The sequence below is a fragment of the Thunnus thynnus genome, chromosome 12 (assembly GCF_963924715.1).
Source record: "Thunnus thynnus chromosome 12, fThuThy2.1, whole genome shotgun sequence".
NCBI classification, from domain to species: Eukaryota; Metazoa; Chordata; class Actinopteri; order Scombriformes; family Scombridae; genus Thunnus; species Thunnus thynnus.
In genome coordinates, this window is record NC_089528.1 from 1884322 (window position 1) to 1901706 (window position 17385).

The 17385-nt window shown below is 39.3% G+C and overlaps 1 protein-coding gene across 4 annotated transcripts in view; it reads left to right on the forward strand.

Moving 5' to 3' along the window:
* si:ch211-207d6.2 (sickle tail protein homolog) overlaps positions 1 to 17385 on the forward strand; it is a 118641-nt gene that overhangs the window by 90133 nt on the left and 11123 nt on the right. For 3 of the 4 annotated variants that reach the window (XM_067604800.1, XM_067604802.1, XM_067604803.1), the window contains 9 exons: positions 2777 to 2913; positions 4690 to 4837; positions 4947 to 5268; positions 5417 to 5578; positions 7045 to 7351; positions 7831 to 7932; positions 8544 to 8778; positions 8891 to 8975; positions 10175 to 10378. In XM_067604800.1, the coding sequence (XP_067460901.1) occupies positions 2777 to 2913; positions 4690 to 4837; positions 4947 to 5268; positions 5417 to 5578; positions 7045 to 7351; positions 7831 to 7932; positions 8544 to 8778; positions 8891 to 8975; positions 10175 to 10378 (1702 nt within the window). Of the gene's footprint in view, positions 1 to 2776; positions 2914 to 4689; positions 4838 to 4946; positions 5269 to 5416; positions 5579 to 7044; positions 7352 to 7830; positions 7933 to 8543; positions 8779 to 8890; positions 8976 to 10174; positions 10379 to 10685; positions 12498 to 17385 lie in introns of those variants that run through there. The other variant, XM_067604801.1, reaches the window with a different exon arrangement.

Here is a 17385-nt window from a genome sequence, read left to right on the forward strand (position 1 = left end):
AAAATATAATCAAAGGTTACGGGTTAGCATAAACATTAATGTTAACCATTTAATTGGCCTAATAATATTTTTAACAAGTGGGTGTACAAAAAACTGCAATCACCTGCAACCTTTATACCATATCAACTTTGCAACATTCTCCACTATGTTCTTGTTAATTATGGTATCATGTAGTCCTTTAAAAACTAGCAGCTGCACCTAAGTACTGATGATCTGAGAAACTCTACTAAGGACACAAAACTAAGCATTTAACTATATGTGTGACATTATCAATGACTAAATTAGCCATCAGAACTGCTGTAGTAGCTTGCAAATTAATGGAATTCTTTCCTTCACGCTGAACCATTTAAGTGAAGTTGACTTTAATTTGCTCACTGTATGATCTGCAGTGTGCATTCTGCTCATTACATGCCTGCTTAAATTGCTCACATTATTCTGCAAAGAAAGCCATGTTTAAATGTCCTCCCTGCATGAGTCTAATGATACTAATGATACTGTATGTAAGAAAATAGGAATAGGCTTCATGTCTGCACAGAGTATAAATTCAGACTGACACTGTGGAGGAAGAAAACATGTCTGTAAGTCTTTCATCATTAACCAGCTTTAGCTATCAAAAAACTTGAATTTCTGATGCAAAGTTTGATCACAGGGTTATACTGTGTGCAGTATAACCAAAGGGTGTGAAGTCATTTCTTTGCATCATTTCACAAGCTCACAATCTTAAAAGTATTTATTTTTTATTTCAACCCGTATCATAGAGAAGTGTCAAGGAATACTAAGTAGCAGATTGAGCTGTGGAGCCTTTCTTTAAATTATAAACATTTCTTGGAAACAGTAAAAACATGTTTTTGTCATATGAAAGATTACTTACAGGCATGGCACGTCCACAGTAATGCTGATATAAAATAGAGCATACCATGGAAACCAAGGATTTATAGAGAAAACAATGACCTTACAGGTTAATACATCATCATCAATGATTTATGTTGGGAAAGTGTCTTCCTCCTCTCTGTGCTTTCCTGTGCTTATTCACCCATATTCAGACCCCATGGCAGGACATGTGGCTGCTTGCTGTTGGCTTAGTGACAACTGAAACTCAGTAAACTACCTCATGAGTTTCTGATGACTCTTTGTGGCAGTATAGCAATATGAAGGACAACAGTACTGTTGGCAGTCATTTGAATAATATGTATTATCAGCAAACTGGACTGTACTTGTATAGCACTCAAAGCACTTTTACTCTATGAATCACATTCACAAATGGGTACAGGGGCAGGTCCCAACCTGCCCATCAGAGGAAACTAACCATTCACACACTGATGGCACAGGAGCAATTTGGGGTTAAGTATCTTTCTCAAGGACACATTGACATGTGGACTGGAGAAGCCAGGAATCGAATCGCCGATCTTCCGATTAGTGGACGAGCCGCTCTACCTCCTGAGCCACAGCTGCCCCAATAACTGATGCTGCAGACTCAACAGAATACACTTACCTGATTCTGATTAAAATCTTACCTGTTAAGTATCAGCTTCTGTGATTTGCATTATAAAATATATCAGGAGTAATAATGTATTACAGTTTACTTTTATTAAATATTCTCAATACTTGCTCAGGCAGACCAATTATGACTTTTTTTTTCCAGAAATGTACAGTAAATGCAGATGAAAAAACATTACTTTATTTTAAGTGCAATACTCAAGATGATGTGAAAACAAAGGGTTAGGGTTAGGCTTAAAACCCACCACTTCAAACAGTGTTTTTAATTGTTTATGATCAAGCTTTTCTTTGCTCCTCCTCATCATAAAGAGGATGTTAATGATGATCTAATTTTCCAGCATGAATTGTCAATGTTATGTGCCAAGAATGATGAGTAGTTCATAAAGCAAGATTTTTAGGCAATTCTGTATCACAAGGTAGCTTTAACTGAACCTGAACTAAGTTACCATGGAAACCTATGCCTCCAAACTTGCAAGCCCAGGTGAGGCTAGTTTTCAGGTTTAGTTTTACTTCAGGCTTATTCACTGCTGCAATGTGTTCAACCAGACTTAAATGCAGCATTTCATCCCCAACATCCCTGCTAAGCTCCCTGGTCAATATGTGCACATTGCACTGAACTCAGGAATACGTTTGATTATTTTAGGCTACATGAATATTTTAGAGAAAAGCCATTGAATCATTTTGGAACTTGACTGTTTCATTTTCATCATCTGCAAAGTAATAATAGAAACAAACACAAAATTGATTATTTTATTGAAAATATAAGAAATGGGTGTGGAAGCTTTTATGTTATTACTACCTACTGTATATACTACTGTGTGCTGTTACAAAGCTGTTAGACATACTTAGAACTAGTATGAAATGCTCATAACACAAAAAGCTTCTCTGTCTGGAGGGCCATAGCTGGAACTGGTTGTTAGAATAACACACACACACGCACGCACACACACACACACACACACACACACAGTCTGTGTCATAAATTCATAGACATTGCCAAACTGGTTTGCTTGGTTAAGTGTCAACAGGCGGAGGATTCCATGTCAAAACACAGCAGTCACTTTTACACACATCATTGTGAGGGCTCATATGTGCTCTTTATTCAAATTATTATGATTATTTTATTATTGCGTGTGAATGTGTTATTGTGTGGATCACCAATAGGACTGATCGTTTACTATCAGCTGCCATCTCACTGTATGTGCACACTTAGCATAGTTAATTTCTCTGCCCTTGTTGACTGTTCCACTACATTTTTCATCTCTTTCTCAACTCTCAGTGAACTGGAGGACTATGTGGACCATTTGCAAAGAAGCTCCGCCTCCAGTCCCAGCCAGCTGTCAGTCACTCTGAGAGAAGTGGAGGAGGGAGCAGTCAACCTGCGGAGGGTCGGAGAAGCTCTGGCCATCCTCAAAGGTCAGTGGACTTGGGTGAATATGAAAAACAAACAATACAAATTTTACTGGGGGATTATATACAGTATTATGATATTACACACAATCCACATACAAACATACAGTCAAATTGTATCAGACTATTGGCTGGTTAAGGAATATATCTATATGCATTTGATCATTACTTGCATATCAGAATCAGAAATATTTTATTGATTGGTCGTGTTACAGTTTCTTACATTCTAGAATACACATATATATAAGCATTGAGAAATGATAAGAAATAAGAAGAAAATAAGAAATACGTAAAAATATGTGCATCATACTACGACAGCATACATAAGAATGCTGAGAAATGGGATCTATAAATGTGTTAAGATGCAAGAATAGCATAAATAAGAAATATTAGTTGAAATATGTAGATGTAAATGGAAACATATCAGACGGTGAGAAGCTCAGCCCTGAATCTGCTTTTTGACCTGACAGAAATTGTTTCTTGTACCTCACCCTCAAAGTTTAGGAAACCAAGGAAGAACAAAATAGTTTTGGCCTCAGTCTGAACCCAGTAATCCCCAAACATGTCAGTTTGAAACTTGTGAATTTAAAGTTTGGCTCGGTTCACCCAAATTAGTGCAGTTTTCAACAGTTATTATAGGGACCATTTATTCAGTTGATAATAGTTCCACTGAAAACTGTTGATGTATGTGGATTATTTAGAGTAACTGGACATTGTTATAGGGAAGACATGTTGATATTTAATTGTTTAGTGTCATTTTTCAAAGGTGTGAGCATTACAAACTGATGATCTAATTGCTTTTTGGTTTTGTATGGACTGTTTAGCATGATAAAAAAGAAAAATAATGATGAAAATATACACTAAGTAAAATTAGCCAGTATTAATTGAGAATGTTATGTGCCAATCAGGGCATCATTTAATGGTCGACATGAACAGGAGGAATGATTACAGCAACAAAAACATGTTTCAATGGATGGATTTGAAAAACTGTGAATCTGTCCTTTAGTAACATGAAACATTTTATATTATGTTTTCAAATAAATGAAAACACAAGTACAGTATAAACATCCAAATGACTCTTTTAAATATGCATTTACACTGACGATAACTCCTGAATGTCGCTCATAAACACACTCTCCAGCACACAAGTTTTCAGGAGGGGTGCCATGGAAACAAATCTCTATAAAGGGGTGTCACACTTTAAACATGTTTGGGAACCACTTCAAAGGACCACTGTTGGTTTAAAGCTGCATTAAACCTCAGTTTTTAGATCACACTGGAGGTGAAGTGATCCTCACTTACAATACATGGCATTATACAAAACAGGCAGCTAGGAGATATCTAAAGTAAATTGGGTCAGCTTTACTTAATTTAATGTCTATATCATGATGAAGTGCATCATACTTGATGTTAAGTTTATCTGGATGAATCACAGTGTTACTAGTTAAAGATTCTGGACTGCACTTTAGGCTGATTGGTTGGTTGAACATCTGGCTTGTTGTCATCAGTCTATAAAGCTGTTATTAAATTCATTATATGAGATTCAGACTATTTATCACAATCAGAATTGCCTCAGTATGTTGACACAAGGAATTTAATCTCAGTAGCTTTCAAAATTCTTAAATACAGTGCAGAGAAATTTACATAAACCACCTGTCCTGTTAAGGCTGCAGGACCCCTGCATTTATTGTTAAATAATATGTGGTGATATGTAGAATTACAGTACGTTTTCACAGTGTTAAGGTCATTTTTAATTGACTCTACTGTCCGATTGTCTTCCAGGTGAGTTTCCAGAGCTGCAGGTGAAGATGCGTTCGGTACTGAAGCTGGAGGTGGAGGCGGTTCGTTTCTTGAAGGAGGAGCCTCATAAGATGGACTCCATGTTGAAGAGGGTCAAAGCCCTGACTGAAGCCCTTAGCTCCCTCCGCAGGTACAGATTCACTTCTCTGCCCTGTGCAGGAGTGCCAAAGAAGTGCTGGAGTGTAAATTAGGTGACGTGGAAAATAATCCTTATATAAGGCCAACTTTGTGATCAACAGGTGTGTGTCAGATTCAGCCCCCCCAGCCAGATCAGCACAAGTGGAGCCTCCAAAGGTCCTGGAGACAGACCAGGACCCTCTGAAGACCCAGAGCCCTCAGAGCTCCCCCAAACCTCAGCTTCGATCCTCGGTCAGACCCCCTCAGCCCACTCCCTCCTCCTCCTCTGGGAGTCAGTTTGAGGCGGGCCAGGTGGGCTCAGTCTCCCCCATCATGGCCCGCAGAATGAAGACCACAGCAGCCAGCGTGATCCAGCCCCCCCACCACCACCCCAGCCCCCCACTAACCCCCACTCATGGACGAGACTCACCAACTGTGGCCAAGGTACTGCTGCAGAAACACTTGGACAGATGATTGGTCCATTTGCTCAAAATGACAACATGTAATTGAACAAAAACCTCGTGTATGCAAAAGCAGGCGTTTTGGGAAGCAGTATATGGTGTTGACCGTAACTAATGTTGTTGTTGTGAAGGTGAGTCCTCGCAGCAGAGAGGGCAGCCCTGCCCTGCAGAAGAGACCCAGTCCTCTGCAGTCTGATGGAGTCTGCATTTCAACAGAAAGCAGCCAGTCTGCACCAGCATCAACACAGGAGAGTCTCACTGACAAGACCACCATAACACACACACATCCTGAGGTCAGTGTTGATTACATCTACTGACGTATATCAAATGTTAAATATCTTCAGAAATGTCCCATCCCTTTTAGTTGTGATTTATTATTAGCTTTAGAATTATAGCTCAGTGCCACAGAAACCATACTGACACAAAAGGCCCATAGTCATTGGTTTGTGTGTGATTTTCACACACAAAACACCCAGATTATTTTCAAGGAGATGATTGGTTTAACAGATTTCTCCTGAATTACATCTAAAACAATTAATGATAAACAGATTAGTTGATCAACAGAATAAACAGAAAACAGAAAAAGCCATGTATTCTCTTATTCCATCTTTTCTTTGTGTTATATGATAGTAAAGTGAATATCTTTGGGTTATAGTAATCTGGTGGCAGACATCACCGAGGGTTTTAGGAAAATGTAAATGGCATGTTTTACTATTTTAGGTCATTCTATAAACCAACGACTATTCGATTAAAGAAAATAATCAACAGCTTAAGCCATAACAAAAATATTCATTATCATTATCATCATTCCAGATTTAGTCTGGATTATACTCTCCCACGTATACAAAAGCTGCTGTGTATCCTACTGACGCTGGAATGTTGCTTGTGGTCATAGAAAGTGAAAAGAACAAAGGATTATGGCTGATAATCCCTATCACATTCCCTCCTAGTTAGTACATTTTTTAAAAATCAAACATAAAAATCCTGGATCGTTTCCCTCCTCATACAGTATTCAACAGTAATATCAATAGCACCACCATGTGGATAGTTGTAATTCAGTTGACATTTGGCTCTGAACTCCTCAGTCTGACATGTCGATACTGCTCCCTGTGCAGGCTAGGCTCATTTCTACTTGACTAGCTTTGGACTACCCCATAATCAGGTTTGATTACTTCTCACCAATATGAATAGTTGTGTTGTTGTGTAGTGTTGTAGTCTTATGGGACAGTCCTCTTTGACTTATTTGTTAAACCAACCAGACTTGTTTAAATGTGTCAATTTAAACCAGTTATGGTCAGATGAAAAGACATGAAATGTACAAAGCTGTGGACATAAAAAGTATTTCTGGCAGCAGGATGTGTGTGTTCATGGTCATTGTTGGTTTGGTCAGCATATGGGATTTGTTGACAAGAAGAAAAATATAGAACATCAAATAAAATATAGAATATTGGCCTTATCTTTTCATCATGAGCAGTTTAATCTGTGATGTCTTGGTTATAAACAATTTGATTGTGAAGCAGTTCCTAACTACATGATGATTGAAGCAACAGTTGTATGTGACTTACTTTCACTTTTAAACCATATTTAGTCCAGTTTTGAAGCAGACATGTAATCAGTAATTACACTGTGACTCACCAGGTGGAGTGTGATTACTGGATCAGTGGTTCATTGCTGTTCAGTAGCCAAGATTTCTCTTTTAAAATTCTGCTTTAGGACTTGAATTTTGAACCAAATGCCCACCTGTGTGTGCCCTCCACAGACCACAGAGAGAGAAGCTCCAGAGGGCAGTCTGACTCTAGAAACCAGCAGTATGACCCAGCCCGGCACCAGCCAAGCCCACCAGCCCACCAGCTCTGACGCCAGTCAGCCTTCACCCCCAAACACCAGCACCACCAGCACAGACGTTGACCAGGTCCTTCAGGAGGCCCAGGCCAGCCTGATGAAGTCCATCCCTGATTTGGATGTGTCAGATACCAGAGAGGGTCCCTCTGATTCGACCTCAGGGCAGACAAACCCCTCTGCAGCAAAGTCGGAGCAGGAGACACCTCTGGACCTCACACTGCAAGGTTGACCTGTTATAACCTAAACTCAAACATATACCCCAAAATCATTTCATGAAGTAGCATAGATAAATAGTTTTACAGCTCAGTACTGTTCAATGTGTATTTAGTGTTTTAATGCCAAGAAACACCACTATAGCACTTACAGCAGGACACACAGTAGAGTAGAGTGAATTTAAGACATTGAAAATGTATTAACAATGACACAGATTAACACTGAGATCATTTACAGTATGAAACAGTTCAGATTTGTTATTATGTTATTTTGATGAAGTCTTTTTAAATACTGGTCAGTATGATTAAGACACAATGAAATTACAGGATTAGGAGACACAATATGAATAATAATATGTAATATGAATTACAGAGATGAGACTTCTGTAGAAGTGTTTTTCATGGTGTGTGTGGAAACTCACACACACCATATAAACCCAAACACTGTTTCTGTATTTCTAAGTTAAAGCTGTGCTGCTTTTGTACTGCAGCTCCACTGGAGCAGCAGGCTGCCTTGTCTGACACCCAGGAACACAAAGCCCCCAAGCTGAGAGATGAAGTAGACTCCACCCTACCGAAACCTCCAGACACAGGTAAGAATAGACTTTGATCAACACAACCTGAACCCTTCTGTTGTTGTTGTTGTTGTTGTTGTTTTGTAGCTGATTTTTGATCTATATCCACTATTTATCAGGATGTATGAAAGCATGAACAAAATACTGATATAACTTTAATTAATACTTGAAATGGGATGCAATGAACTAAGAATGGAAAATAGAGCAAACTTTATATAGCCCACAAAAAATAAATTGATCAGCCCTAATATGCACAGAAAGCAAAGGCTTTTATTAATTGTAATCTATATTTTGAATAATAAGATTATTTCATATTTTTAATACGTTATTACATTAAAGGATGAGTTCATAATTTTTCATGTCAGTCTTAAAACAACAGTCAGGAGCCCAGAGGAACATTGAAACATGTTTTTCTTGCTGTAATCATTCCTCCTGTTCATACTGACCATTAGAAGATCCCTTCATAATGCACTTACAATGGATGTGATGGAGGACAAAAGGAAAACTTCTCTCACTCTTCATATGGACAGACTGCTGTTTTAAGACACACTTGAAAAACTGTGAACCTGTCCTTTAATTACTGTAATGTTTTAATATCAGTTATTTACTAAATCCATGACTGTTTTTAGCTGCAGCAGCCACCTCTGAGCTTCCTGCAGCAGCTGTAGAGCCTCCTTCACCAGCTGCTCCCTCTACTGCTCCCTCAGCTTCTTCATCAGCTTCTCCATCAGCTTCTCCCAGCACAGAGCGGAGCAGTCGGCCTCAGGTGGAGAAACCCCGCCGCTCCAGTGTGGACAAGGAGATAAAGCAGAGTCCAGACAGGGCTGGCAAGTCCTCTCCTCCTCCTCCTCCTCCTCCACGGAGGTCAGTTCATCAGCGTGGGTCAGCTGTTGACCTGGCTTTAAAGCACCTAAAAACCATCAATCACCTCTATTGCATTATTATATTGTTATTCTTCTTATTATTATCATCCAAGGTTCCATGCTGTCAGTTCAGGTCTTACCACAGGAAGGTCAGGAGAGGTGATCTTCACCACCAGGAAAGAGCCTGTAGGAGCACAGGTATATGTGTGTGTGTGTGTGTGTGTGTAAACACATGTATGGGCATAAATAAAAACATCGTGTCTAAATTTGGAATATAATCATTTTTACAAACAGCTGCAAAATATGTATCCCATGTCATAACTTGCAGGTCATTTTTCTGAAAAAGACTGAAATAGATCTGAATCTTTTTTGTTCACCATATTTTGTCAGAGTTTGGCGCTCCATGTCTTTCATAGACATGGTATACTGTATGCAGAAGAGTTTAATATCCATTAAAATACAATAGATGTTGTTCCTCACAGGAACAGGTAATAATGAAATAAATAGATAAAACATAGGACACAAAAACGTAAAGTAAAAGAGACCTGAATTAGTTCAAATAAGGATAAATAAAGAACAATATTAGTAATAGGAATGGAACCCATTAACAATTTAATAACTGTCACATCCATAACTAAAATATCATGACTTATAGATTTTATTTAATTTTTTTGCCCATGAAAACAAACGTTGCTCTGAAACTGTATATTAAACAGAACATAAATCAAAGCCACAATGAAATCTTTCAACTAATAAATACTAGCTTAAATTCACATGAATTTCATGTTTATAAAATTCCTTAGGGACAGTGAGTATTTAGTTTTAAATATGCCACTTAATGTAGTATTTCTTTAAATGATTGGAATGTTATTAACATCATTCATTTATGTGTCAACTATGGGTCGACTGATGTGAGTTTAAATTAATTGATAAACTTTAGTTTAAATATATATCATTAAAAATATTTGTCTGGATATGATGATTTTTAGAAGTGACACACCATCCCAGCCCCAGTTAACAGTATAGTTTACTTCCCAACATCTCCTTCACTAAGCATGTGTAAATAAGTGACTGAGTCCTCCACAGACTTTGATAAAGTTAAGATAAAGGCTAAAGGCTGTTAACCTGACGTGCCAGAATGTTTGTTACACAGAAGCATCTGAGAAGTCATCCATGGTAACTTTTTGGAAAAGGGCAGGCACTTTCAAAAAAATACTAGCCAGGTGATTGGACGAACTGTCTATCACCGTTTTACCTTGCGAGGCAGCTGGATTCGTGACGCTGATTGGTCCGAACCACCAGTGGTTCGGATACAAGTGCATAACTTGAAGCCATTAACACAAAAACAAAAGTTAATACTTTCTATGCTTTGCTTTCATTTTACTACTCTGTGGAAGGATGCGGGTGCAAATGAGCCGCCTGTGGTTCCTCAGCCCAAACCCCCCAGACAGCCACCAGAGGTTAAACCCAAACCCCAGATATGTCCTCCTGCAACTCTGGCTGCTTCCACCTCTGCCCCTGCCACAGCTTCAGCACAGAGGGAAGAGGAAGATGAAGAGGAGGAAGAAGAAGAGGACAATAAATTCATGAAAGAACTGCAGGTATGTTTGATAATTTACTGTTTCTTTAAACTCTCTCAGAGCAATTATAGAACTAATTTTAGAGAAATACATTAGTCATATTGGCCTTTTATGAGAAATACAACCTGCCAGTGAGGTGCATTGCTGATTTGATGAATATGATGCAGTTTAATACATATTATAGGACTGGTCAATGCTACAGTGCGTGTGTACACAACTCTGCATTAATAAAAGGTGTTAACCATCCATTACATCCTCATGCCTCCAACCCTACCTCTGCTTCCATCACTTTTTCCTTTACCGTGGACCCTCTGCCCCTCTCACCCAGGTGTTTCAGAAATGCACAATGAAGGAAGTAAGGAGCAGAGGTGTACTTGAACTCTCAGTCTCTGAGCTTCAGAGCAGAGAAATTGATCCTGAGGTAAAAAAAAAAAAAAAAAGACATAAAACCCACTAACAGCACTAACCATTAACTACTCAACAACTGATCTTTTAACTCAGACATTAAAAATTGGCTCATCAAAGTGTTAAATGCACCTTTAAAACAATAAATCAGTCTGCTGACTTTTATTGTGATTGGATCTTACATTACGGTGTTCAGACAAAGCACAACTGTGTTCAGCAGATACATTTTTGTTTACTGCGACATAAAAAAAAACAGTTTTAATCTACAGTGAGTTAAAAATGTGAATCTGCATTAACCAACTCTAACTAAACTAAACATATAATCTCTAGTGATGTTCACAATTAATTGATTCATTCAAATACATGTCGAGCTAGCTTAACCTTCAGTTTACTGTAAATGTAAAGATTGATGGAGCTGTTGTTGTGTAATTCAATTTGATGATAAATGATCTTTCCATTATAATTAACATGAACTAGTCGTATAAGTTATATAACATGTGCATTCCTTATCTCAAAAACACCACTTCTCACCTAATTTGTGGTTTGCAGTGAACATTTTTTATGCTTCTAACTCACAACAGCTGAAAATTCTGGAGTGTGGATTAACATCACTCAGGCCTGTGTATTGACTGATGACTGTTGCTGAGACAAACTGGTTTACACTGTGCATGTTTTCCAAGTACAACACTAACTAAACCTGTCACAGAATATTCTCCACATTTAACTGCTTTATGTTTTATTACTTTAATCTTAATTCATTAATTCAGCAGTGTTCTGGTGGCTCAATTGGCTAACGTGTGTATTGTTATTGTGTTGATCAGGATTTATATCCAGTCAAACAGACATCACATCATCTGCTCCTCTCTCTTCATCTTTCCTTTCTCTTTGAACTGTCCGATGAAGGTGATCCTTTGAAAGGATAATCCTAATAATCCTAGTTTATTACAACTTGGGTCTTATATTAATAGTTGTGACATCATTTCTATCAGTAATAATAATATTATAGATGCTGAAGTTATCACTTAGATCTAGGAGCACTTTGACATCACTTAAAAAATACAGACGGGTCAAAACATGGTATCTGATGCTATGTGATATGATTGCACCATAAAGGTAAGTATGGTAGGTCAGAGTTGAACCAGGATGACAAACCAGTAATGCATGTTTACAACAGGAAGTTTCACCTTCATTTTCTTCACCAGATAAGTTTGACACATTTCCAACCTGATCTGTCCAGTCTGACATAAACTAAAATAATAAGACCCATGTTGTAATAAATCAGACTTGTCCTTTAACAAATAATACGATGATCACATCTATGTCTGGTGTTTACATTTGAATGAATATGAGATACAGTATGTATCATGAGAGCATCTTGAGGATGCCCTCATTAACAAGAAAACACTTTTAATCTTAGAGATTTTTTTTTTAAAAAGTCTTAAACTCTGTGGGATGCTTTTGCACTTGTTGACTTGTTCTTGTAGAATGCATCCTGTTTAGATGTGGTTTTACTGACAGAATCAGAGGTGAAACTCAAGTGGTACTTCCTTCCTCTAACCTCCATGCCTCTGTTCTGGAAAACTTAGTAGCCATGGGTTGTAAGGGGAACTCCTCTGTCACTATCCTGAATGTCTTTCCTCTTGGCAGTGTCTCTGCTGGATCTTCAGCCGTGCGGATTGTACATACTCTATATCTTTATACTGTTCTAGATGAATAAAGTCACTTGTGTTCTCCACCCTGCTTTGGCTGCCCAAGTTTTTCCTTTATTTTTAACTGGGATGGATTGCACTTTGCTTGACTTCAGCCTCAAAGTGACACAAACACACCCACATGCTTATATACATACCTCCACAGTAACACAAGTTCACAATAATGCATACAAGAACACACACACACACACACTTATACATAGACACGGACATGCTCTCTATTCATCAGTATGCACTGTTCCACCAATCAGATTCAGCTCTGGACAGACAATCCATTGTTTAAGTCAGACATCAGCAGCAGCAGGGCTCCACCACAGAGTCCAGAGGTAAGCCTCTAATCTCTCTCATCAACTCCCAGTCAAAAGTAACAGGCTGGGCTTTAGGGATGTATCTCTCTCCTGTTTGCCATTGGAACCCATGTGTAAGCAGATCTCCCTTAATTAAAACACCATTTCAGCTCATTACAATAACTGAGATCTCTATCTGAAGTAAATTTAATGCCATGGAGTTTGGCTGGAGTGAAAACCTGTGAACTCTTGGCCCCCATGGTGAATTATGTCTAAATCTGTATGCTAACAATAGAGAAACTGTCTGTCAAAAGCCTATCTCCTCAGTGAATCTGCTACCAGTAGAAGTTTAATGACTATGATGACTTCAGTGCAACTGCACTTGCAGTTACTACTTGTGGCTAGTCAAATGTGTATTTATTCATGCAGGTACTGCAATTGCTAGCCAGCACCTGCAAAGAATTGAAAGATGTGTGTGTGCCTGGTGGAGATTGACTGTTGTCACCCATTTTTTTGGTTGTTTGTTTTTTTTTTTTTTTTAAATTGTAGTTTATTTTAATGGACGGGATCTAAATCAAGTCATGTGCCCAAATGAACACTGAAATAGATTTTTCTTGTTGTAATCAATCCTCCTGTTCATACTGACCATTAGAAGATCCCTTCATAATACACTTACAGTGTAAGTGATGGGGGACAAAATCCGCAGTCCTCCCTCTGTACAATGATGTATTTAAAAATTTATCTGAAGCTAATATGAAGTTTCTTTAAACATTACTTACATAGTCTTTTTAGTGCCAAAGTCCCTCTTTTTGTCACTATACTTCCACCGCAGCTCAACAGGGAAACAGAGTAGAAACACAAAGAGGGAATTTTATGCTAAAAAGACTGTAAATGTGGCAGTTATCCACTTGATGACTAATTCAGACTGCTGAAGCCTCATATAAGCTTCACATCAACCTTTAAATGCATTTTTGCACTAAATGACTATGTGGACACACTGTGGATTTTGGCCTCCATCACTTACATTGAAAGCACATTTGAAGGATCTTTTAATATCCAGTATGAACAGGAGGAACCTCTTTCACTGTCCATATGGACACCTTATCTGATATTATTACAAGAGGAGGCACTTTAAAATGAGTCATGGGTATAGTTAAATGATTTATGCTAGTAGTGTATATGAATACTGGATTACATGAACATGGAATTTAAAAGACTAAATTTTTGTATTAATTTCCTTATTAATTCTTTGGTCTTACCTTTTCAACTTTTAGGTGACTGCAGATCCATCAAATGGTAACAATTTGCTAGGTGAAAATAAGCGATTGAACGGACAAAAAAATGCACGTCCAGCATGTGGAGGCATCTGGCAAGTGGCCAGTCAGAGTCCTCCTGTGTTTTTAACATCTGACAAGTCAGCTCCTCAGCCAAGAACTACTGATGGCTGCTCTGATAAACATATGACAGCTGTTGGAGTGGAAGAAGGTGGTGACGCTGGGGAAATCAATGTGGCTCCTGATCAGAAGGTTAAACAAGGGTCTATGTTAAACTATGTACCACTAGAAAAGATGGCGGTACCCCCACCTGCATCCTCACAAGATGTTCACACTGATGATAGTATGAGTCATGTCCAGATGAATGAGGAGACGCCTACACTAACCCCAAAGCAAGCAGAGAAGATGAAGTTAGTTACAAAAACAACCACACATAAAGGAAATGACAATACCCTTAACACTATGTGTTCTGATCAGAAAAACATAGAACAAGAACAAGTGTATTCCCCAACCACAGCAGAGAAGAAGGTCAAGTTTACAACAATTGTCACTCTTCAAAAAGAAGACTCTGAAACAACTGACATTGCAAGTCCTGACCAGTCAAAAGAAAAGGTTGTCAAACGGGTACTGGCTGAGAGGAAGTCAAATTTGAGAGTAGTTGTAACTTTACAAAAAGAAAACACCCCTGAGAATTGCCCAATAGAATCATCACCAGAGTCCCAGCTGGATAAGTCCATGAGCTCAGATCAGGGGTGTGCTTCTTCTCCTGTCCTAAAACCTAAGCCCTTTTCACCTAACTTGCCTTACAGCCACAGCAGCAAACAGCAGATCCAGGAGGCAACAGTGCAGTTATCCAGAGGCCGAGCAGAATACACAGAAGAAGGAGGTAGCTTGAGCCCTGATCTTTGGGATGATGAGGGACCTCCCCCTCCACCACCACCGAAAATTGCCCTTCACATCTCAAAGACCAGAGTCAGGACACAATCCAAAGAGGAAGACCTAGCCAAAATGAGGGACTCTGACATACAGACAGTAGATGGGGATGATACTGGTGAGTCCACTTATCTGGCACATGAGAACCAAGGTTTCAAGGACAATGATGACTCCAACAAGAAGCCTATCATTGTTATCTTGAATGACCCTGTGGACATTCAGTCAGCCTATAAGCGTCTGTCCACCATCTTTGAATATGAGGAGGATCTTGATGGAATTCTTTCTCTAGAGAGTATTGTGGATGAAGAGGAGACAAAGCAGGGAGAAGAGGAAAAGGACAGGAGAAAAATTTGCATCATTGAAACAAATTCAGGCTTCAGCCTGAAAGACATTACAGGAAATGGTCAAAATTCTGTACATATGCAGCAACGCAGACCTCCAGCAGACAATGGCTCAATTCCTGACAACCAAGACCAGGGTAAACCAGACTCGTTCAAAAAGACAGAGACCAAAGGGAAATTCAAATTTAAGTTCCCCAAAAATAAACTGGCTGCAATTAGCCAGGCCATTCGAACAGGAATGACCAAAACAGGAAAGAAGACTCTTGAGGTTGTTGTCTATGAGGAAGAGGAGGAGATTGCATCAGACAGCAGGCCAGTGGAATATACCAAGAAGCAAACCAAGGAATCCAAGAGATTTGAGATCAACAGTGCCAAACTATTAGACTTGGATAAAGGCAATGCCTGTGACAGAGACATCCAGGTATCCTCTCCCATTGATATCAGACACTCCAAGTCACATAGCCGGGTAGAGGAGCTCTGCAAGAGCACATTTGACGCAATGGACAGTCTAGAAGAATCCATTAAACAGTTAGAAATAAGCGTGGACAGTGCTGCTGCCCCTTCTTCCCCCTCCTTCACTGCATGTTCATCTCCTATGTCCCCTGATTCTTCCTTTGACTCCAATGACAGAGCTCAGCTTAAAAGCAAGGTCAAACAAGAAAGGGAGAGAAGTCTGTCCAAGAGGCCAGCACCTCAGATCCCCAAGGGCCCAAATCCACCACAGAGTAAGAGGGCCAAACCACAGCCTCCACACAACACCATGAAAACCTCCACCAAGAAACAGGTCTGAAGTTCCTCTCCCTGCATAGCTGGCTTGCTTCAGTGGTGCTAGGCTGGTGCTGAGCTCTTTACTCTGACTGTCTGACAGTCCAGATGTGTTGTGTCCTTCCTTCCTTCCATCCTTCCTTCCTTCCCTCCTCATTTTGTGTCTTCAAGCAAACTCAGATGAATTCTTTCCATTATCTTATATTTGTCAGTGTAGCCCAAGGGCATAATTTCCACTGGGAATGGGGGGGGGACTGGGAATCACCCTCACTTTTTCACCTATTTCAGCTAACGATGATGACTGGTAGATCCCACTACTCATGTACATTATTCCTCCATGTGCAACTGTGGTTCAAGAACTTGGAATGTAATATTTGATTTGCTTATTGATGTTCTTTTGCTGATTGACTAAAGCTTTCATTGCTTTTTGTCTGAATTTTGGAATTTCTAAAAAGAAGGGACACCTGCACACTGTCTTCACTTGCTCAATAAAAATACTTTAATATATACAACATTTCGGTCAGCAACCTTCTTCAGATATATGCTGACAAATAGAAATAAACATCTTTATATACAAAAGGCAGGGTTCACAGTGACCAATTAGCATTTATTTAGTGGCAATAGGCTCATTTAACCTCAATCAGATACAAATCTGTATGGTATATCTAGGAATTATTAAAAATGCGAATTCTGGTTTTGCTTCCTGGTGGATGGCTGCTTAGACTGAGGGCTCCCAGCACCACCGTGTAATTTACTTGTTTTACTTCACTTAATCTGCGGGTTACTGACATACATACTACTACCAATTTTGATTTTCACCTAATATGTTCCTGTGACCAACCAGCACCTGATTGAAAGTACTGGCTGTGCATGGGGAGTTCTGTTCACGGAGACAGGCCAGCAAGACAAAGAACATTGAACACGCTAGCGACACAGACAGTAACAAAGATTGCGCCTGGTAAATGAGCCAGGATGCACCTTAAAAAACTCCAAAATAGGGTGGATCATGGAGGCTTAGGGATAACAAACCTACTCCTGTATCATTATGCCTTTTGCCTACAGCACTTGGCACAGTTGTCTCTCCCCCTGGAGCGGGTACCCACGTGGTGCACTGTAGAAGCACATGCTTTCCCCGCTCCTCCCTTGGTTAACTATCTTTCTGCCTCCCCAAAGTGCTTAGTCTCATCCTGTAATGTCATGCCTTAAGGGAGTTTGGAAGAAGACCACAAAGATCCTCAATCTTGACCCCTTCTTGAACTCGACCTCTAGCATATGGTACAATCCCGGCTATCTTACAGGCCGAATAAGTTGCAA